The sequence below is a fragment of the Epargyreus clarus genome, unplaced genomic scaffold, assembly GCF_041222505.1.
Source record: "Epargyreus clarus isolate Ecla_fem2 unplaced genomic scaffold, WU_Ecla_fem_2.2 ptg000012l, whole genome shotgun sequence".
Taxonomy (NCBI): domain Eukaryota; kingdom Metazoa; phylum Arthropoda; class Insecta; order Lepidoptera; family Hesperiidae; genus Epargyreus; species Epargyreus clarus.
This window is the reverse complement of record NW_027332220.1, coordinates 3143864-3167128: the sequence shown is the minus strand read 5'-3', so window position 1 is coordinate 3167128 and position 23265 is coordinate 3143864. Positions and strand designations below refer to the sequence as shown.

Sequence of the window (23265 nt, the reverse complement as noted above, 5' to 3'; positions counted from 1 at the left end):
AGTGATACTAAGGCTCTTTACACATTGTTTTAACTGGCTTTTAAATGTGCCGTTAATGTGTAAACTGCCTTATCTACAAAATATATGGGAACGTTCAATTTACCGGATTTCCCAAATTAACTGCGCATGTAACAACCTACATCATTCGAGTTACAGGTTTTAGAGCTAAAATACATTTTACAAGTAATAATACTGTGACTCACGAATTTTTCCGTTCGCGATTGTAAAATCAATAACTTTTGTTTAGAAACCTTAAGCTTTACTCTACCTAAAAATTACCTTCTAATTGGTACAAAGTAAATATTTATTACCCGTAAAAGGCACCTTAAAAGACTACAAATGACAAAATATAAAATAATGCTTACTTATTTAGGATTTTAATGGGTTCTAAATAGTTAAAGAGTACATACTAGTTTTCTTTGTTAAGCGATTACGATAAAAAAAGTTGTAAAACATTCTTATTACTTTATAAAAATACCGCTCGTCAAAGTTTATTTCAGTAATGTTTTACAGTTTGTTTTACCTATTAATTAAATAGGTAAATAGGTAAGCTGCGTACAGTTGCCTACAAGTTTTATGGCAATACTGACCGTTACAGAACATTTTAGACTGAATGGAAAACGGTTTTGGCTTCGACCTTAAGCCGATGACGAAATTGTTGCCGTGGGAAGAGTGCCGAATAACATTTACACTTTACAAACAAAACTTCACAAACTACAAACATAACTTTAATGAAACCCGTGTTACAATACAAACAAATAAACCACAGGTAGACTGGCCGGCTAGTCTAATAATAATAGCTGTTTTGGCGTCTACCCAACAGTGTATGGAACTGGGTAGAAAAAGGAATCAAGTAACGGGCGATGTCGTTTTGAAATGATCCATTAATCAAACTCAACGTACCCCAAATGTTCCCGTATTTTTAGTTTACAAATATTGTAAACTTATCCACGGCGACAACCCTACTTTAACAAATGACAAGTCGAGAGGTTGAAAACTAACTTAGTTACTTTCGAGCGACGTTGCTTTCCAATCTTTTGATCCTTACTGACAACTAAGTTAATTAACAAAGAAACTGACCGCAAACGGAATGTTTTGTACATGCATTAATTTAAAACAAGTCATTGTGTTCACGTTAACTCACCGATTGGATATAGTCCTCAATCCGGGCCGTCTGCAGAACACCAACAATGAGAGCGAGTTGGCCGCCGTGGACACGAGGAAAAATGTAAGGAGTACCACCTCCTCGATCAATCGGTCCTTCGGTTCCATCCCTGACATCAACGCTCGTCCAGGAGACAAGAGAGCCGAATGTTCCATATAGTCATCACTTCCACTGTTAAACACTGCACGATCTAACACAGTCCGATTCGCTAGTAGTCGCGTAAAGTTTTGAGAACACGCTGGAGTTTATCACAGCGTCTTTCTCGCGTGGCAGTCGGATGACAACTGAGCCGTCTGAACTAGACTGGCGGCTCGGAGCTTGCGAACGCGTGGCGCGGTCATCCCCACCCCGCGAAATCAAACAAACTTCTTTCTTCGAATATATACAGAGAGGCATATAAGTATGTGGTGTACAGGGTTGTCAATAGTTCTAAGTAATTAGTGGTTTAAAGTAAGTTTGAGTTGGTGCTCCATTTCTTCCAATAATGCTATAAAGAAAGTAAGTACTTACATAATTAGACTGCACGTATATATTTTGTAAACAAGAAACTAACAAAAAATATTTATGTTGCAATCTGCCAATTTTAGCCTATAAATAAACATAAATTGCTATAACATATTAATGTAGGTATATTATTTTCAATGTCAATTAGCAACCCTCGGAATGCGTGAAGAATCGCATTGTCGCTATGCAAGGAGTTGCATGCATTGTTTTGGTACTATTGTGTTGTATTTTATATTGTTTTGGTCATAGATTAGTAAAGATTTCTTCTAACAAGAAAATGTACCCAGTTTTGAGAATTGAAATAGTTGCGTAAAAAAGTTTTCCCAAAAGTTAAAAAAGTAAAATCACGTCTCCGAGCTAAAATGTCCCTAAAATATTTGAAATAATTATTTATTTATTATGTAAATTACGCAGTATTAGTTATTTATTCGTAAATTTTCTCTAAAAATGTTTTTATTTGTCAAGAATTCTAAAAAAAGAACTTACTTATAAGCCGTTTGTGGCTTCATTCAATTTGAAGGCGGCGAAGTATCTTTACTAATCTATGGTTTTGGTATTTTTGTTAGTAAGGAGCGCAAAGTACGACAGTAGATCTAGACGTGAGTGATGAAGCACATATTAATTATCCGACTTTGACTTTAGTGCTTTCTATATAATGTATTGGTTAACATAAAGATAAATATAAAGACATACTAACCCACTTTTAGTTAACTAGTCAGTAAAATGCTAGCTTAATGCAGCCACGCTTCGCTGTGGTTTAGTCCCATATTTCCCTTGGGAACTTCAAGATAATAAGGATAAAAAACTACTCTTATGTAGAAATTTTGTAGTCTTTGAAGGTGATACAACCCTTTGTGGTTCGACCCCGGCGGCACCACCGCCACACCTATTTCTACCTAATAACAGGAGTGTTAGGCGCTGCTGTGTTCCGTTTTGAAGGATGTGGTAAGGAAACAGACTTTTCCGAGGCGTTCCAGCTTGTACAGCTTGTTCTTTGTACTTATTGACTACTATAAAACACTCTTATATAGAAATACAAAATTTGTGTATATTTTTTTAGTCTTTTAACCACAAAATAAAAACTTAACTTTCGGTCGATTAATTTTATATTTATAGCTTATTAGCTAACCCAGCAAACATCGTGTTGCCATATAAAGAAAAAAATGTTAAGTGTGAAAAACCCTTATGTATGAAAAATAGATAGTAGCCAATTCTAAGACCTACTGAATATGCATATAAATTTGGTGAAAATCGGTAAAGCCGTTTCGGAGGAGTACGGTAACTAATATTCACACGAGAATTTTATATATAAGATTTATACGTAATTATAAAACAAATATATTTATATACAAGTAAATACTACTACTAGAAAGTATATACGGAATTAATTAATTAGATTTTAAATTAACTTTAAGTATTTTAGCTAAATCATTATAGGAGCGAAATTCCAATGTTACGGGTAACATACAGGTAAAAGAAACCCTTTTAAAAGATAGATAAGATAAGGCAGTAATAACAATAAAAGCTGAAATATTTGCCTTTAATTTCATTCCTTTGTTAACTCATCGGGTAAGTAGGATTTTGATAAATTATTGTATTAAAGTATTTGTGTTCACCTGTACCCACTAACTGTAGTTTGGCACGAAAAACAGAAATATTAAGGCAGGCTGAGTCAGATTTTCAACCTACACCTAACTAATTCAACCTCAGTTTATAAAAAATATAAAATGTAAGCCTACATAAATACTTGCTAATAAAAACAATATAATGTTAAAGAGTCTTTCGAGCAGAGGCGTAGTCTTTCAGGGCGGCGGAAAAATCAGTTTTTTTTCTATTATATGTGTATTATATATAGGAAAAACTTTTGCTTTACATCTGGAGGGCGGCAAAATTTTAAATAGCTCAACTTTCTTTTTCCGCCCACAAATTTCTGAGCTTATTTAACGAAAATCATCATCATAATCATCAACTAATGACTGTCCCACTGCTCGGCACGGATCTTCTCGCAGAAATGATAAGGTTTCGGTCATTGTCTATCGCGCAAGCCAAGTGCGAATTGGTAGTCTTCGCATACCTTTGGGATTTTTTAAATATCTTTTAAGTAGGTAAGCTGGTTTCCTCATAATGTTTTCGTTATAAGTTCGTCTACAATATTAATAAATTCAATAATTTAAAATACATATTCAATATTTTAAAATACATATTGCAGTGCTTATTATTAAGTTAATATTTACCTACATTTAACAATAATAAGTAAAATTGATTCAAAACAAACTTTACAATATTAAAACCACCTTTTAAATTTCACCGAATTCCACAAACTTGGCAGCTCATTTTGTAATTTATCGGGTGGCAATAGGTACGAAACGTCAAATCTGTCATCATTGATTTAAAACTAAAGACCTATACAAATTGGCTTTGACCCAGAACGTTTAGGGTCATTCACACCTACGAGTCTCCTAATGGTCATTACGTTGCATTCGCGAATCGCAAAAACAATGTTTAGCACGGTTTTATAAACACTATAATTTTATGTTCCTACAGCAATTAACCTAATTAGTAATTATAATGCTTTATGACTATGAATGTGTTATATTGTTAATGTCTTAAATATAAACACCTATTCGATTAATAAAAAAACTGAAATTAAAACTAATTAATCCGTGTTTGAAAATAATAAACTTGACGTTCCAAACCGTTAATGAATGTAATTACAGAATTGAGGATTTTTGACTTCGAAATTTCTCCAGTTGTCTTGCCTTCGACAATTTGAATCGATCTTATAAAAAAACTGGCGATTCGATAACATGGATGTGACTAATACTAGTGTTTCAAGTAATTTCTTAGAAATACTCTATTCTTATTTTAAGTACACAAAAGATAATAAGACTAGAAACTAATTTTTTTATAATTTATAATTTCCATTTAAAATATTTACTTAATTTTCCATTAAAGGCGAAAGAACGCGTATTAAAAACATACATTTTAACAAAAGGCTATTTGTTTATTTTTAATCATTAGTAACAATCGTCATCTTCAAAATGACGTCTCAATCATTAACGTTGATGAATAATTAGGAGAGTTTTGGCGTGACGACAAAAAATATATTTGAAAAATAATATAAAAAACAAGATGTCGACGGCGTGTGACGCCAGAGAAATATGATCAGCTGTTTAAATATATTTACACCAAACTTCCGCCAAGACACGTGTAGATTTTAGCAACTCTAAATATTGTCCGGGGAGAAGGGAGGAACGTTGTAAAATTGATATAGTCGCGCCAAACTTATAGTCCGCTGTGAAGTTGTTGCGCGCACGTGTAGAGAGCCAATGCGATCGAACACAACTACAAGCATATACTACACACACTAACGAGGCTATGTACCGAGAGCAGGAAGGTGGCGATAGAGCAGCAGCATCACTCTCGCCACCACCACAATACTACAGCAGTGTTGAATGATGTGTTCTGGTTTGGTGGTGTTCTGGTTTTGAGTGTCACTCAGTCTACAAAGGTGGCAACACGTCTGTGATACAACTTAGGAGTGATATGGTTCCCTACCCAAAAGGTCAAAACGGATGGGATGGTACGTGAGCACTCCCGGATAAAAAGGAAAAGATATAATACCGAGGAATTCAAATTTAGTCCTTAGGCGTAACAACGCATCTGTGGTCGACTTCACGTAATAATTTTATCTTATGTGGAAGTGATTACTGATGTCTATGGACGGCAAAAGCCACTTACCATCAGGTGGACTGCATGCTTATTTGCTACTCCTATATAAAAAAGTAGAGGTTTACACGATCTACAACACAGGAAAACCTGAGTAAAGAACAAATATATGTCGGAGGATGAGTCGAATACAACATAGAAGTTATTTAATACAGCTAGACTTACTGTTACTTTAGTATTTTACAAAGTAATATTATTGATACGTGATCAATCGAAAGGAATATTGTTTTAAATTATAATTAGCAGTCATTGTATTGTAATAGTATTAGATGTCGAATCAGAGCAGTCACTTTTAAGAGGTCTCTAACGGAGTCGAGGTACTCGTATGTGACCGCGCGGTGGGGAAACATTGATAAGAAGTGATGTTTTCGAACCAGGTTGATTATTATTTTCTTGTGCTTTGAATCGTGTGGTCACTACCTTGTACCTGCTGGTCAAACCCTTTGTTTGTAAAGTAAAAGTAGTAGTAGTATATAGTATAGTTATTTTGTAAATCCGAAGTTATAAATGTTAAGAACAATAAATACTGTGATTATTGTGTTTGTGCCTGCATCTACCCTATGACAACGCCCACAAAACCCATAGATGATGTCGATGAGAGCCGTCTTTCTCCGACATATATAACTTAGTTACGTACAGTAAACCGAATATAACCGGTATGAGAAAATAGATAAAATTTGCGAATATTTAAAAATAAGATTGGCAGCCGTTATCAGTGATATCAGCGTATCGGCGTCACAATCGCACATTCACATGGGGTGACACGAGACCGAAGATTGCTAAAATATTGATTACTATCAACACATAACAAATATCGCTAATTTAATTAACGATGTACACGGTTCATGTGTCATTATTATCACTAGAGGATGCCGGTTGATTTTTTACTTTTTTTTATAATATAGGAGTAGCAGACGAGCATGCAGTCCACCTGATGGTAAGTGGCTACTGCCGCCCATGGGTCTGTAAAAGATTGAAGTCTTACCCTCTAGCGGACTAAAGGGGAGGGCGAATTGGGCAGTCCTCCCCAGGCGAAAAAAAAATGTAATTTTGTAGAATTAAACTCAAACTGGTGGCCTCAATTAACATTTCCGCCCGGTTTCTCCGACTACCATAGTCCGCTACTGGTCCTACCTGAGATCGGCCGCTTCTGACAGTTGGAAATTAGCTGACAAGTTGGAAAGCCTCGGATAAGTGTGTCTTCCTTACCACACCCTTCAAATCGCACTGAAAATGTTAGCAACGTATGTATGCTCTATTTCTCTACAGTCGTCAAAAGACACATAAGTATAAGGATTTTTTTATCACTATAACGGTGAAGGATAATATCGTAAAACCTACACAGCCTAATTCTAAAAAATAGCGATAAAAGGTGTGTGAAGTATGTATAAACCAACGTGGTGATATTGGCCTTAACCCCACTCTGAGAGTACAGTGCCCACAGGCAGAGCCGGATTTAGAGGTCTAGAGACCTTGGGGCAACAAAGGAGGGGAGGCCCCCTGGCCCCAAATTATTTTCCGAATAAAATAAACATTTTTTTCAGTTGAGTTTTTCAATAAATATTTTATTGTGAAACATGTAGATTCTTCTAGTATTAATGTTTGTACAAAGTACTGTAGATAAAGGTAAAACAGCGAAAAAAAATATCAAAAGAAAAGATATATATATTTTACTAGTGTTTACTAGTCGGAATTAAAAAAAATTCCGACGTCTCTATTGTGGGGGCCCCTCTTTTGTGGAGGCCTCGGGGCTGCAGCACCGGTTGCCCTCCCTTAAATCCGGCCCTGCCCACAGGTACAAAAATGGGTGACGTTTTTGTAACTTCAACATTTTTGTCGTGGGTATAGACAATACAAAAATACCGATGACTCGTAAATGAGCTTGAATCTGACTCAAAGAAGTAAGTCCAGTACCTGACGGCTAATTATAGCGATTTTTTGGCAACACCTGCAGAACAATGGAACTAAGTATTCATATTTCAAAAATACGCAATATTTTCACAAATTGAAAAACATGATGAAATGTCTGTTTCATGGTTGTTGAAAGACTTGCCCACTCATCATTACGGATCACTGACCGAAAACGTGGGAAATATTGGGCCATGCTCCTCCAATGTAGCGTAGATGAATGTTGTCATAACTATACAAGCTAAGAACCCTGGACCGCTTTACAACCCTCCAAAATACCCGCATAAAAAGTCACTAGCGGTCACTCATCCAGCTTCCGACCACGCCCATCTTAATTATAAAATAGTCACTGAAGGAATCAATGAAGGTGGTAGAACCCTTTGTGGTTCGACTCCAGCGGCACCACCGCCTCACCTATTTCTACCTAATAACAGCAGTATTAGGCACTGCTGTATTCCGGTTTGAAGGGTGTGGTAAGGAAGATAGACTTTTCCAAGGCGTTCCAGCTTAGTCCTCAGGGGTAGCGGCGCATCTGTGGCCGACCTCAGGTAGGAATATCTAATCCTATCTGGGGTTGATTACAGATATCCACTTACTATCAGGTGGACTGTAAGCTCGTCTGCTACTTCTATATTATTAAAAAAAGTCTAACATGTGTGGTCTAAGAGGTATGTGAAGTCTACCAATTCGCACTTGGCCAGTGCGGTGGACTATGGCCTAACCCTTCTCATCCTGAGAAGAGACCCGTGCCCAGCAGTGTGGATAGTAATGAGTTGACGATGACGATGATGATGAGCAGTAGTGACCATCAGATAGATTGCAAGCTCGTTACAACAATCTTATTTAAAAAAGTAATAGGTTATGATCTTGATGCCGGATCTCTACATAACCATCTACAACGCCCACAACACAAGAACCAAATCTAGAAACGTGGTAAAAACAAGAATAGCCACAAAAATTGGCCAAGTAGGAGTCGAACTCGCACATCCGAGGGTTCCGTACGACACATATTTTCATATTTTTTTTTAGTATTTGTTGTTATAACACTGAAGTAAATACATTGTGAACATTTGAACTGTAAACAGTTCAAATGTTCAAATTGATACGTAATAGGTAAACCTATTACGGTTCAATAGATAAAGCGAAAAATCGAGAAATAGCGATTTCTTGTATGGCGACCCCCATTTATTTTCAACTTTTTTATTTTTAGTTTTTGTTGTTATAGCGGCAGTCATTATGCATCCTCTGTAAATTTCAAGTGTCTACCTATTATGATTCCAGAGATAGAGCCCTGTGACAGACGGACAGACAGCGAAGTCTTAGTAATAGGGTTCCGTTTTTACCCTTTGGGTACGGAACCCTAAAAAGCAAAAATATCGATGACGTGTCAGTCTCAGTAGGCGGTTAACTGGGTGATATAGATAAGCCACTCGAGCTGGCTAATTACATGTAAACAGCTTATTACGGATTGATCGCCACTTATCAAAAACTGTAATACCGTGTGTAGATAGAACGGATTTTGTGCAAATATGCACGAATATAAGCAAAGGTACTTGTTATTATGCTAGGCTGCTTTGTTTTTTAGGGTTTCGTACCCAGAGGGTAAAAATGGAATCCTGTCACTAAGCCTCCGCTGTCTGTCTGTCTGTCTGCTTGTACCCTTACCAGGAGTTTTTACATTTCGACAAATATGACTATTTTGGTATTTGTTTACGTATTTGCCATACAAATTCCAATCTGCGACCTAGCTAGTGTCAGAACTAGGAAATCGTATTGGCCCATACGTAAACAAATACCAAAACAGTCATATTTGTCGAAACGTTAAAACTCCTGGTAAGGGTACTGTTTGGCGACACTAGCAGCATTATCTCGTACAGCGTAAGCTCCAGCTCTTGGGTCACCAGAGGTCTCAATCATGCGCGAAGACAATTCTTTATAAAAATGCTTCGCTTCCGGTCCCCACGGTCCCGTCGTCTCACTGCGAAGGGCACAAATACAGTTAAATTCAATTTATTTTTATGTGACCTACATATACAGAGGGAAGTCCCGTTTGACCGAGATATTATCTGTAATCGATATAAATGGATTATGCTACATTATCTAAAAATTAATTAAATTAATAGATAAAAATTGATATACATATAGACATGATAATTTTATAACAAAAAAAGAAGTTATTTTTTTAATTACAAAGGTGTACTAGACGAGCATGCAATCCACCTGATGGTAAGTGGCTACTGCCGCCCATGGACATCTGTAAACAACCCTAGATAGAATTAGATTGTCCCTGTAGTTGCGCGACTAGAATAGGGCTACGGTATCCCCTGCCTGTCGTAGGAGGCGACTAAAACGGGGCTTCCGGGGATGCGGGCGGCAATAGTGGGAGCTCGAACCGTCCAGCAAGCGACCCCGGGAAGGACGGTGGCATGTGTGGTCGCATACCGTCGTAAACACTACATGGTGTGGGAGGAGCGAAAACTGCTCCCCAAGCGTAGAACCCGATCGGGATATCGCGTTTGTAGGGCTCCGGTTGTGTTCCGTCGGAGATCCCGGAGTTCTTCAACAAGCATTGAGGACGGCCACCGGGGGGGTTTTAGTGCGGTAAAAATCCTACATAACCCGGAGTCGCTCCCACGTCGTCGGGTACCTTTTGAAGGTATCCCCCTCGAGAAAAAAAAAAAAAAGAAAAATAGAGGATTAGATATTGCTACCTGATGTCGGCCACGAATACGCCGCTACTCCTGAGGACTAAGCTAGAATGCTTCGGAAAAGTATGCCTCCCTTACCACACCCTTCAAACCGGAACACAGCAGCGCTCACTGCGGCAAAAATATACGGTGACGCCTCCAGAGTTGAACCACAAAAAATTCTACGGTCCTACCAACTCGATGCTGTATTGACGGCTGTATTTGAATAACAATTTGCAAGAACCCACTTAAACCACACCAAATCTGAGCGTAAACAAACGCCCCGATAAATAACTAGGCCAATATGAGTATCTGGCCCATTATAGGAATCGCCGATCATCCGTGAAATAGTATGTCACTGATAACACGATCCTAAGCCAGTGATAACAGCCGATAGGGACGGAAGTAATTATATCAGTTGTAACGCCGGATCTCAGATTAAATTCCATTTATATCCGTGACACACACATCAATTGAATTGTTTTTAATAGCCACGTACATTTAAGTGTCTGGATTAAATTGTAAATGATAGACAATTACATTGATAGTGAAATTGGCGTGATAGTGTAGTGGTTGAAACTTGAAACGTAGTCTTCTAGTAGAGTCCGAAGTTCGCATCCCAGACATACTTCTCTGATTTTCCGCTGTGCCAACCATGATATCATGTATGTAGTATGTGCTGTGTATGTATGTATGTATGTATGTATGTATGTGTATATGTATGTATGTATGTTTGTATGTATGTATGTATGTAGTATGATATTCTTCTTTACGACGACTGGGCATGGGAGTCTCTCGAAGTGAGTGATCTAGGCCATAGTCCACAACGTTGACCGTGGACGAATTGGTAGATTTCACACATCTTTTAGAACTTTTTTCGAACTCTCAAGCGTACAGATTTCCTCACGAAGTTTTCTTTCACCGTTTCACCAAGAAATAATCAATTTCTAATGCGTATATAACTGAAAATTCGAAGAAGGTAACTTTGACAACGTATCGTTAACGTAATGAAAAGGTAACGTTGACCCGAGTTTGAAAATCCTTCTAAAAACCTAGGATTTGAACCTGGGACCATTTGAGTAGCCAACTTTCAACCACTAAGCTATCACTGCTTACCTACTTATATTAATTTATCTTCAAAAAATGAATATTTTATAAATTATAATGAATGATTACAATATTTAACAACGCCCACTAAATATTGACGTTTGTTTTATTTTATCTCGTTATCATAACTGATTATAACGTAATTAATTTATGTAGATAACATTACGCAATGATGTCGTAATATCTGTAACATTTTCATTAATTAATGTAATACTACTTTTTTTCGAAAGGTTCGAAAAGGTGTGGATGGTTCGAGGTTCGAATCCCAGGCACACATCATTCAAAAAGTTCTGGGCTTTGGACCGTGCTGGCCAAGTGCGAATTGGTAGACTTCTCACTCCCATAAGAACGATTTTTTAATAAATAACGCTTATATTTAGTTTATAATTAATTTCTAATATGGTCATAATTTTAAAAATAATGCGAATTATAAACAGGCACACCGGAATTATATACATAAAGATAAATTACCTACGTGAGTGCGTGCGTATCTATTATGCGGGTTCGACTCGTGACTCGTCTATAAATTAGATAATTTCACTTAACACTACATAAACATAACGTACTCGTAAAAAGTGTCAGTGCGCAGTGTATGTGTCATATGTTTAAAGGTTTAACTAGTTAGATAAAACTATGGTCGTCATAAACCGTCATTTAGTGGTTAAGTTAGTCCCTGTAGTATCGGAACCAGAATAGGGCTACGGTATCCCTGCCTGTCGTAAGAGGCGACTAAAAGGGGCTTCCGAGGTTGCGGGCGGCAAGAGTGGGAGCTCGAACCGTCCAGCAAGCGACCCCGGGAAGGGCGGCGGTATGTGTGGTCACATACCGTCGTGCCAAGCTCACCTGGGCGGAGCCGTCCGGGGCAACGTGCTAAGAGGACTCCGGTTGCGCTCCCTTGGAGATCCCGGAGCCCTCTACGCAGTGCCGAGGACGGCCACCGGGGAGGTTTTAGTGCGGTAAGAATCCCACATAACCCTACGTCGCTCGCACGGCACTGGGTACCTTTTTTTTAAGGTTTTTCCCCCGTAAACAAAAAAAAAGGATATTACATATAGTGCAGAAGTTAAGTTCAGATTAAAAATAATTATTATTTAAGTACCGCAAGGCAACCTTCATTTGACTATCTATATGTACTTGGCCAGCAAGATACCATACCCAAATGCTTTCACTCCTTTCCTTTCCTTTGCCCATTACTATTGTAAATTCCATTATTTTAATAAAACCCAAAGATAGATTTTTTAAAAGACCTAGTACCCGAATTTCGATCGCTAGAAGTTAACTAGAGAATAATTATGAAACCCCAACTGCTTAAAAATATAGCCTATGTCATTACCACAAATGAAAGGAGTTCAACGAAACCTTATCAATAAATGTAGGGCTTGCATCATTGTCAGGGTCATTCAGTAAATTTTCAGTGTCGCTCGCCACTAGATGTGCGCAATCGGATGGGTGGCAGCACAATATAAGGATCTATGGCAGAATACATTTTATAATATTTTGGTTATTATAGAGGTTAATTTTGTTTTAATTATGTTGCTATAGCCACGATAATCCATGACATCTTAAGCAATTTTGGAATTTTAGGTACTTCCGCCCTTAGATTGTAATAACCTAGATCGGATAAGATTCCTACTTGAGGTCGTTGGTGCGTTGCTGCCCTGAGGACTAAGTTGGAAAGCTTCGGATAAGTATGTCTCCCTTACCATGTAGAAAGTAAGTATATGATTTCGGTTATAAGTATGTCTAACATTTGTAAACGCGGATAAAACCACCGCCACAATAAATACAAAATACACTAAAAACATTACCTTCCGTATGAGATAAAAATAAAAACAAGCCGTGTCACCTGCAATTCGTCGAGACTAATAATACCTAGTAAATAATACCTAAATTCTTTAAAAGAGAATCACTCTTTACACACGTCGATACAGTACAAAATTCTCAGCACTCAATCATAAAGATAAATAGGCTTAAAATAATTCGTGGTCTAAAGCATGACGTACTCGGTGTTAGCTGTCCAAATATGCGACGCACCCAGACATTACTAATGTGGCCTTGCGTTAGTTGAAACTGTCCTGTTTTCAGCTTTTTTATAATATACTAGCTGACCCGGCAAACTTTGTACCGCCTCAAAATTATTTATCAAATATATTCATATAAAATATAGCCTATGTTACTCGTGGATAATGTAGCTTTCGAATGGTGAAAGAATTTTTAAAATCGGTCCAGTAGTTTTTGAGCCTATTCATTACAATCAAACAAACAAACAAAGTTTCCCTCTTTATAATATTAGTATAGAAGAGTAGCAGACGAGCATACAACCTGATAGTTAGTTGTTATTGGTCATGGACATCTGGAAACATTCACAGGTAAGATTCTGGCTGCTGCTGCCCATGGACATCTACATTCAATCCCAGGTAAGATTAGATTTTTGGCAAAGGGAGATCTCCCGCCGGGCTAGGTGATCATGCCCGGGGAGCGGCTGTGCTCCGACAGTCTCAATTCGGATCTTATATATATGCAACATTCTTAGAAAACTTCGATAGCGTGATTCAGCAGCGCCATCTCTTGACGTCTCTGTGACGCCTAAGGTCAGTCACAGATGCGCCGCTACCCCTGTAGAATAAGCTGATTTTTTTTTATAATATTGGAGTACCTGACGTGCATACTGATGCAACTGATGTTAAGTGGCTACTGCCGCCAATGGACATCTGTAATCAACCTCGGGTAAGATTCCTTCCTAAGGTCAGTCACAGGTACGCCGCTACGCCTACGGATTAAGTGGAAATGTGTCGAAAAAGTATGCCTCCCTTACCACACAATCAGAACACAGATGTTAACACTGCTGTTATTAGGTAAAAATAAACGACAAATTGCAACAGAGATACACATTTTAGAGATTTACTCACAGACCAACAAAACAAATAAACGTCTGTGGATTTACTTCATCTTTAGAATTCTTTTCCTCATGGGGGTGGCAAAAACACACGCTTTACACTGAAATGAAACATTCCATTGTACGTATTTTCGATTTATTTTCCAAAATTGCCTACCATAGCATAGGTGTCCCATTTTGTAAAAAAAAATGGTCAGTCTAGCTTTGACGCAACCAGACACTACTGCAACTACAATATATTGACAACAACACTGTTGTGGTTCTAAAGTAGCAAAGTTTAAAATAGATCCCGTATAGTTCGACTAGGAAGGTACCACTGTCACACCTTTTTCTAGGATGAAGCAGTTTTGGTGAAAGAGTGACGATGACATTGATTGCATATGAGGTAGACCCAGAAATTACAGACGATTCTACTACCTCAAAAGCACTTTTTAAACCATAAAACGGCCACATTGCTGTTATAAGGCAGAAATAGGTATACCAGTACCATAGGAGAAGATTCACAAAGAATATCTTTTAATATAGGTACCACTTATACAATTACGCTTTTTACAGGTACCGAGAACAAAAACTAAATTGGATTCCTCTTCCTATTTACGTTTTTTCACTTAACCTATTTTGCGCCAAAGAAAAGAAAAGTGTTTACATTTTTTCCACGTAATTTTCCCTCTGTAGGTCACTGTGAGACGAATAAAAAGCTACTGGGAAGTTAAATGCAAATTAGAACAGGTTTTTTGCCTTTTTTCATGCTTGCTTTTTGCTTTTTTACTCTATTTTTTGCGTTAGAGTAGTTAGAGTTAGCAAGGAATCTACAGTTTTCTAATTAGCTTTCTGCGCAAAAACTACATTTGTACTTTTTACTTTAGTGGATCTTTGACCATTGGGTGGAACGCCTCGTGTCGCCCTTGCCCTTGCTCATGTCCAAATTGAAAAAGGGTTTCAACTTGAAAATATTTTGTTGGTGAAGTCAGTCGGTCTCTGTAGTTCCGGGACCAGAAAAGGCCTACGGTATAGAGATGTGCCGAGTCAGGTCGACTCGAGCCAGTACTCGAGTACTTAAATAAAATCGCATACTCGAGTACTAAAAGAGTACGATGGTACTCATACACTGACTCCAGTCTTATGTACCTTATATAGGCAAAGGAGTCGTTTTTTTTTTGCTTTTCCGTGCTATTGGATTGTGTGTTACAAAGTACTCGAGTACTTCATGATAACTCGAGTACATTGTGAATACTCTGGACTCGAGTACTGACTCGATTCTTTTTTATATGAGTACTAAAGTACTCGAATACCAAAAATGGCCGACTCGGGACATCATTACTACGGTATGCCTGTCGTAACGCGACTAAAGGAGCTTCCGGGGTTGAGGGTGGCAAGAGTAGGAGCTAGAACCATCCAGCATGCAACCCCGGGAAGTACGGCGGTATGTATGGTCTCATACCGTCGTGCACACCAGACTGCCAGGCAAGTATCATCCTCACCTGAGTGGAGACGGCGCTGGTCCTTGAATGGACTCCAGTTGCGTTCTTAGATGTCCCGGAGTTCTTTATGCAGCGCCGAGAACGAACATCGGAGGGTTTTTTGTGTCGGCACCGGATACTTTTTGAAGGTTTCCCCCTCGAAAGCAATCAAAAAGGTGACGGTTGACTATCGTCCTCGACTAGGTCGTCAGGTCGGACAATTGCTCGAATATTATAGTCCGAATTTGGAATGCCTTGTTCTTTATATGTACTCGCAATTCCAAGTTTGTGATGTAATGTTATCTGAGGTTGATTACAGATACCCATGGACAGTACAACATACACTCAGATGGGCTGCATGCTCGTTAGCGATTATAAAAAACCCAAAATAAAAAAGATGCGTCGTTGCTTAGCTTTTCTTCGTCACACTTTGAAAATAAAAATGAGTGTAAATATAAACTCGCAGACAGGCTTCAGTTTAATTATTCAAAACGTATTCCGCTCCAATGATTCAAAATAGCGTGCGTAGTAAGATCTTACTGTATTTTGCAAAATTTAACAGATGGTTTAGACTTTTTAATCTATATTCCATTGTATCAATCCGAAAGTTTACAAGTCCACTAGACAAAGACATGTTTGCAAAACAAAATCTCTTGACGACCCGCGTGGCAGAGCGGTCACCGTACTGGTCTGACGTGCAAAGAGTTCCACATTTGATAGTTCAACTACTAAGGCACCACCACTTTTTTTTTATAATATAGGAGTAGCAGACGAGCATGCAGTCCACCTGATGGTAAGCGGCTACTGCCGCCCATGGACATTTGTAATCAACTTCAGATAGGATTAGATATTCCTACCTGAGGTCGGCCACAGATGCGCCGCTACCCCTAAGGACTAAGCTGGAACGCCTCCGAAAAGTCTGTCTCCCTTACCACACCCTTCAAACCGGAACACAGCAGCGCATAACACTGCTGTTATTAGGTAGAAATAGGTGTGGCGGCGGTTCCGCCGGAGTCGAACCGCAAAGGGTTCTACCACCACTACACATATTTCACCACTACACTTATGACAGCAGAGTAGCGCTCCTGTGTTCCGTTTCTGGTGTGGTAAGAAATATATAATTATTCGAAGAGTCTTACTTAGTTCTCAAGGGTACCAATGCACGTGTGGTCAACCTCAGGTAGGACTCTATTATATCATTTTAATGCCTTAACTAGTAGTAGTTTGTAGTATATACATATTTGTATCTTTTAAGGTGTACAACTGTCCCTATCCACGGGACAAACTGTTACACAATTTGGCAGACTAATAATATATGTGTGAATGTACCGTATGAGAGAAAATAAATAAAAAAAGACTCGTATCTTACCGCGCGTTGATTACAGATGTCCATGGACAGCAGTAACCATTTCGTCACGTCGAATACATACTCATCTGCTACTTCAGTATAAGAAATACTTCTTACGGTGTTTCCTTATATAACAATTAATTATTTAACCGTGCCTCATAATAGTTCCTCCTAATCATTAGTTTCCGGAAGCCCGAAAGTGTTCTCACTTCCCACACGGTGAGGCAACACCGATAACCTACAAAAGTACAATAAACAAACAAACAAAGAACAAGTGTACACGCCGGCGGAATGAACAATAAGTTATACGTGGGTTAAAGTTATAGGCGGTAGCGGTAAATACTTTTCTGCTAGAGCTGTGCGAAATAGTTAAGCGGTGAATAAGCCTTACAAGAAGGAGCTATTGCCGTCCATGGCAATTTGTAATTAACTTTGGGCGGGATTGGCCCTATCTGAGGTCGACCACAGATACGTTGCTGCCCCTGAGGACTTAGAAATAAAACTTCCATTAACTACTTCTCCATTACCACATCCTTCATACCAGTCCACAGCATTATTATTGTGCTTAATATTCGGCAAAAACGTGAAGCGGTGATACCTCCTAAGTCGAACCACAAAGGATTCTACTACCCTCTAACAAATCCTCTAAATCTAAATAGTCTAGCGTCACTTTACTACTAGTACTTATATTTCAACTAAAAGGCAGCTTTTGATTAATATGGAGAAAAAAATGATATAATTATATTGTTTTTTGATTACTTATTTGAGAATATTCGTATCTAGCTTGTCCGTCGCTTCAACGAGTATAAAAAGGTCACCTTTTCCTGCTATAATATTCCTACATTATACGCCAAACGCTATATCTTAACAATCCGCGCAACAAAACGCTTTCAGCCTCTCAATTGAACCAATCATAGTTTCTTGCACGTGTTCTAAGCCCTTATATGATTACACAATTTCGCAAGTTTCATTTGCTAATATTGGAGTTTCATAATTATTACAAGGTATTATTTATGTGATATAATGCGCTATGCACCTGGTAAGTCATTGTCGCCAATGGGAAGTTGATTACAGGACTGCTATCCCTGAGGAATAATATGGTGTCTCCTTACTACCTTTCAAAATAAAACTAGAAACGGCGGTGCGGATAGATTTCTGCGACTTTTTAAGCTCACCCTTAGGGTGTACCTTAACAATATACATAGTTACAAACAGTAAATGAATTACAATTTTAAACCGACTTCAAAAAAGGAGGTTCTGTTTTCGACTTACATGTATATATGTAAATTTGTAATCCTTGTTTTTACGTATTAGATTATTTCCTTTTTGCCCCAGTTTTTTCATTAATTCGAATCATTCAAACATGAAAATTGTAACTTTACTATTAATACTTGAATGATTTTGGATTCCGCGTTTTTAGCTATTTTTAACCGACTTCAAAAAGGAGGTGTTATCAATTCGGCTGGTATCTTTTTTTTCCATTAAAATATATCTTACGTTATTTCATCACAAATAAATCAATCTTTATTTACTTCTCACTCTGTAGTCACACTACACTACAGCCTCACTTCCGCGGTAGTTGAGACGTCTTCCATGTCGCAATACGTCATGTGTGACTACACGCGGACATGTTACATACATTACAATTATCGTGCAGGTCAATAATCATGTGAATGTAAACATTACGGTTTACTTGTGTCTTAAGCGACTATGGAGGCCTGGAGAATAATGGTTTTCGAACGTATGTTACCTTCTTTGGCATAGTTTCCAGTCCAAACGGTTAGACGGATTTAAAGTTTAGTTAATATTTAAAGTAAGATATAAAGTTTCGTTGGATTTTTTTATAAGTTGTAGCAGGCGAGCATGCAGTTCACCTGATGGTAAGTGGCTACTGCCGCCCATGGACATCTGTAATCCCGCTGAGATTCCTAATTGAGGTAGACCACAGATGCGCCGCTACTTCTGAGACCTAAGCTGAAATACCTCGGAAAGGTATGCCTAAATCATGGGAGAGCCATAGGCTTTATTTTATAGAGCAGGGTAGAGCCCGATCGGGGCATTGCGCTTGGAGGACTCCGGTTGTGTTCCCTCGGAGATCCCGGAGTTTTTATTCATTCATTTCAGTTCATTTGTTAGATTTCCCAACGTCGCACATGGCAACCCATGCTGACACATAATAGGCATAGATTCTATGCACACAATTGCATTTTATATTGTTTTTATAATGACTTCTAACGCGACTATACTTACAACGTTTTTCTATATTTACACAGGAACTTTCGACAGGAAGAAAATTTTGAGATATAAATTAATCTTTCTGTACAGAAAAATAAAAAGTACTTTACCAAAAACCCTCAAATAAAATGCGTTTAAAAATAAATTTAGTAATTTAATAATTGGTGAATTGATTTTTAGTCATTTTAAATTGTTATAACCAAACGCAAAGTAAAAATTCAAAAATAAGTATATGTTTTTTTGTGTTATTACTTACTTATCTTCTTTAAACATACTTTCATTTTCCTCAATTTTTCGAATTCAGCGACTCTAGCACTGATTGACAAAGAACTGATACTCAGAATTTGTCTGACATTTTAAAAAATTATAGACAGACACTTCTATTTCTTTATATGTATAGACGATAATGACACAAAGGATTGACCTACACACGTGAGAAATTTCGCAAGAACTCATATCCCGCATGTTAGCACACGAGGTAGAGATAAACATTGTATTGTACTTATTCCTACAATTCTACATGCTGCAAAAAATGTCTTATACTTTTGTCTGTGACAGACGGACAGACAGCGAAGTCTTAGTAATAGGGTTCCGTGTTTACCCTTTGGGTACGGTACCCTAAAAATGTAGAGTTGGTACCTTAATATCTTGTATAATCTACCAAAAAATTTGTGTTTACCTTAAAACTTTTTGATGAAATGTCTCTAAGTAGGATTGTATCCTCAGGTAGCTGAGGTCGGCCACAGATGCATTTTCGTCTCTTTGGACTAAGTTACAACGCTGTAGAGTCTCTTCCTTGCCACACCCTTCAAAATATACCCTTTTTTTGTTAACGAGGGGGAAACCTTCAGAAGGTACCCGGTGCCGTGGGAGCGACACAGGGTTATGTGGGACTCTTACCGCACTAAAAACCCCCCCGGTGGCCGTCCTCGGCGCTGCGTAGTGGATTCCGGGATCTCCAAAGGGACGCATCCAGAGTCCTCTGAGCGCTTCGCCCACAAAATATACCCTATGTATCAAATACGTTACTTTTGTCAAACGTAATTTAATAACACTACATTTAATAAAAAAAGAACATAAATAGCTGTCATGAAAATCATTTCACAAGTCAAACCCAGAGTCGAATTGCATAACTATAGGGTTGTCACTTTCATATTATTTCATGATGTTGGGGTTAGAAGATTTTTGCCGTCCTTTCATTACTTATTTTTTTTATTTATATTATATATCATCAGTTTTCCAAAATTTGCAATGTTATATTAAATTAAATTGAAGACAAGAAATGAATTAATAGAACATTCAATAAAATAATATGAGTAACTTAAATTAAGTCGGTCGCTAGATTAAGATTTTCTTACGAAAAAAAAAAAGCGAATATAAATTGGGATGTAAGTTTGTTTTTCATTTAAAATTAAATCTGATAAAAAAAGCTTCTTCTTCTTCTTGACAGCCCTGTCCTAAAATCTGCAGCGGCCTGGCCAGCGGCGGAAGTTTAATGTCGAGGCTTGTAACCGCTATACAAATAACGCTATGCTCTGCCCTTGGCTGCCCGCTACCTTGCACTCTTCAAACGGCAAATGTTTGAAGTCGAGTCGAAATGCCGGAAAATTTGCCGGAAATTATAATTTGACTAACCTAATCACTTGATTGTTTAATTTTGTTACACCGTCAAACTGTGAACGTATGATATTTTTTTAAATATAAAATCTACTTAACAGGGCACTGAAAAGCACTTAAATCGAGAATATAATGTTTTGTAAAACCAATAAAGTATGCATGATTTTTAAAATTAGATTTGTTGTTACCAGAATACATTTTTAATTCTATTACAAATTTAATAGGTATTTTTTCTGCTTTTTTTTTGTAATTAAGTAACAAAGCTTTTCTTGACAGCCCTATTCTAAAATCTGCAGCGGCTTGGCCAGCGGCGCAAGTTCAATGTCGAGGCTTGTAACCGCTATACAAATAACGCTTTGCTCTGCCCTTGGCTGCCCGCTTGCACTCTTCAAACGGCAAATGTTTGAGGTCGAGTCGAAAAGCCGAAAAATTTGCACAGTTAAGCTCGTTTCATTTCGTTAAATTAAAAACTGTGCATTTTGTAAAGTGTTGAAGTTGAAAAATAATTTTAATGATAAACAGAGATTATGTACGGGCCGCGTCCGGCCCCCGAGAAATGCCCCTATGCAGACTACACGATTAAAAAATACTGGTTTGTTGTATGGAGGCTCCCTGTAATATTCAACTTTATTTTATTTTTAGTATTTGTTGTTAAAGCGGATTACAATTCTGGAGATAGAGCCCTGTGACAGACGGACAGACAGCAAAGTTTTGGTAATAGGATTCCGTTTTTACCCTTTGGATACAGAACCCTAAAAACTAAGTATGAATACGACCTCCAACTTATTCATCATTAAATCTGTGTCTAATTAGTTTTCAAATACAATAATAAAAAATGAATCAACTCAAAATCTTAATGACCTGTGATATGATCTAAATTATTAAAATTTTTAATAAAAACTAATTCTAAAAATATCGAAATTTAAGAGTAATTGGGACCATAAATTTTTTTTGTTACATTTTACGTGGTCTACCCATAGACAAGTTATACGAAAGAGCATTTATAGTTATTTTTATGGAGTACTTACCTACAATTTAATTATCAGTATTGCAATCTGCACTTAAACGGAGAAATGTCTGCTATTCGTATTTTCATGCCTATTAAATTACTATGTTATGTGCATTTTTATTTATTTCCGTACTTTGACGACTGCATGTCACGAATACAGATTCCCACTTACATGCCTTATATATTTTATCTTAGAATCATCTCCCTAAAATGATAAGAGATTACATGTAATTTTTTTATTTTATAATATAAGAGTAGCAGACGAGCATGCAGTCCACCTGATGGTAAGTGGCTACTGCCGCCCATGGACATCTGTAACCAACCCCAGATAGGATTAGATATTCCTACCTGAGGTCGGCCACAGATGCGTTGCTACCCCTGAGGACTTAACTGGAACGCCTCGGAAAAGTACGTCTCCCTTACCACACCCTTCAAATCGGAACACAGCAGCGTTTAACACTGCTGTTATGAGGCAGAAATAGGTGTGGCGGTGAGGCCGCCGGAGTCGAACCACCTGATTGAATAATGATGATTTATTAACCAATTACCCAAATGAATTTATCAATTTGTCGTACATACTTTTCCATTGATGCTTCCGATCAATCATTATTTGGCACACTTAAAATAGCCAACAATCACAAATTGAACATGATTGTGATTGAAAAATTGCTCGTAATTCCCAAGTAAATTGTCGTGGGAAGGCTTTAAAAGAAAAACATCGTTAAACTCTGGAAGAATTGCGTTAATCATTAAAAATGGTGAGTATCCAAGCGCCACTTATTATAATGATAGATAATAATGTCATCACATAATAAGACATGTCTAATTGTCTAAGGTTGACTCTACACAAGAGATGGCTAAGCTATGAATGTGAAATGCACCAACAGAATTGCTTTATTTTCATTTGCTCAATCAAGCTCAACTAAGCTTAGGAAGGTCTGGTAGGTAAGCTGTTATTCATATGTACGGATGCGAGCTAAGGATTGCGATCAGTGTAACTTAGGACAATTTTAATTTATTTAACTTTAAAGGTGGTAGAACCCTTTGTGGTTCAACCCGGCGCACCATCGCTGCATCTATTTCTGCCTAATATCTATTTCTCATTTATAACATCTATTTCTGTGTTTTGTTGTTAAGGGTGCGGTAAGAGAGACATAATGATCTGGAGCGTTCCAGCTTAGTCCTCAGGGGTAGCGGGGGGACCTCAGGTAGAAATATGTAAGGCTATCAAGGGTTCATTACCCATGTCCATGAGCGAAAGTAGTCACTTGCCAATCAGGTGGACTGTTTGCTCGTCTGCTACTTCTACAAGTATGTTATATAAAAACATACATACAATCGAAAAACATTACCCTCCACGAGTAAAACACGATAGCTCTATCATCTGCCTACTCTACATGTCAACGGACAAAGAGTATGTAATCAGCAGAAATATTCATAAGAATGTGTAACTCATTACTACAAATGATAATTCTATTACATTTAAATATAATGACCCATTGCCCAATGCCCCCACGTGGTGTAGAACGTGTGTATCACGTGTCAAGTGGCCATACTTCAAACATGTGATTAAGTATCAGGTTAACGAGTTTTATAGAGT

The 23265-nt window shown here is 37.8% G+C and overlaps 1 protein-coding gene across 1 annotated transcript in view; it reads right to left on the bottom strand.

The window, feature by feature from the left end:
• LOC140746126 (uncharacterized) overlaps window positions 1-1489 on the bottom strand; it is a 45480-nt gene extending 43991 nt beyond the window's left edge. Inside the window, exon 1 of the mRNA XM_073078138.1 lies at window positions 1145-1489. Within this exon, the coding sequence (XP_072934239.1) occupies window positions 1145-1320 (176 nt within the window). The 5' untranslated portion in view covers window positions 1321-1489. The remainder of the gene's footprint in view (window positions 1-1144) is intronic.
• Window positions 1490-23265: the final 21776 nt, after the last annotated feature.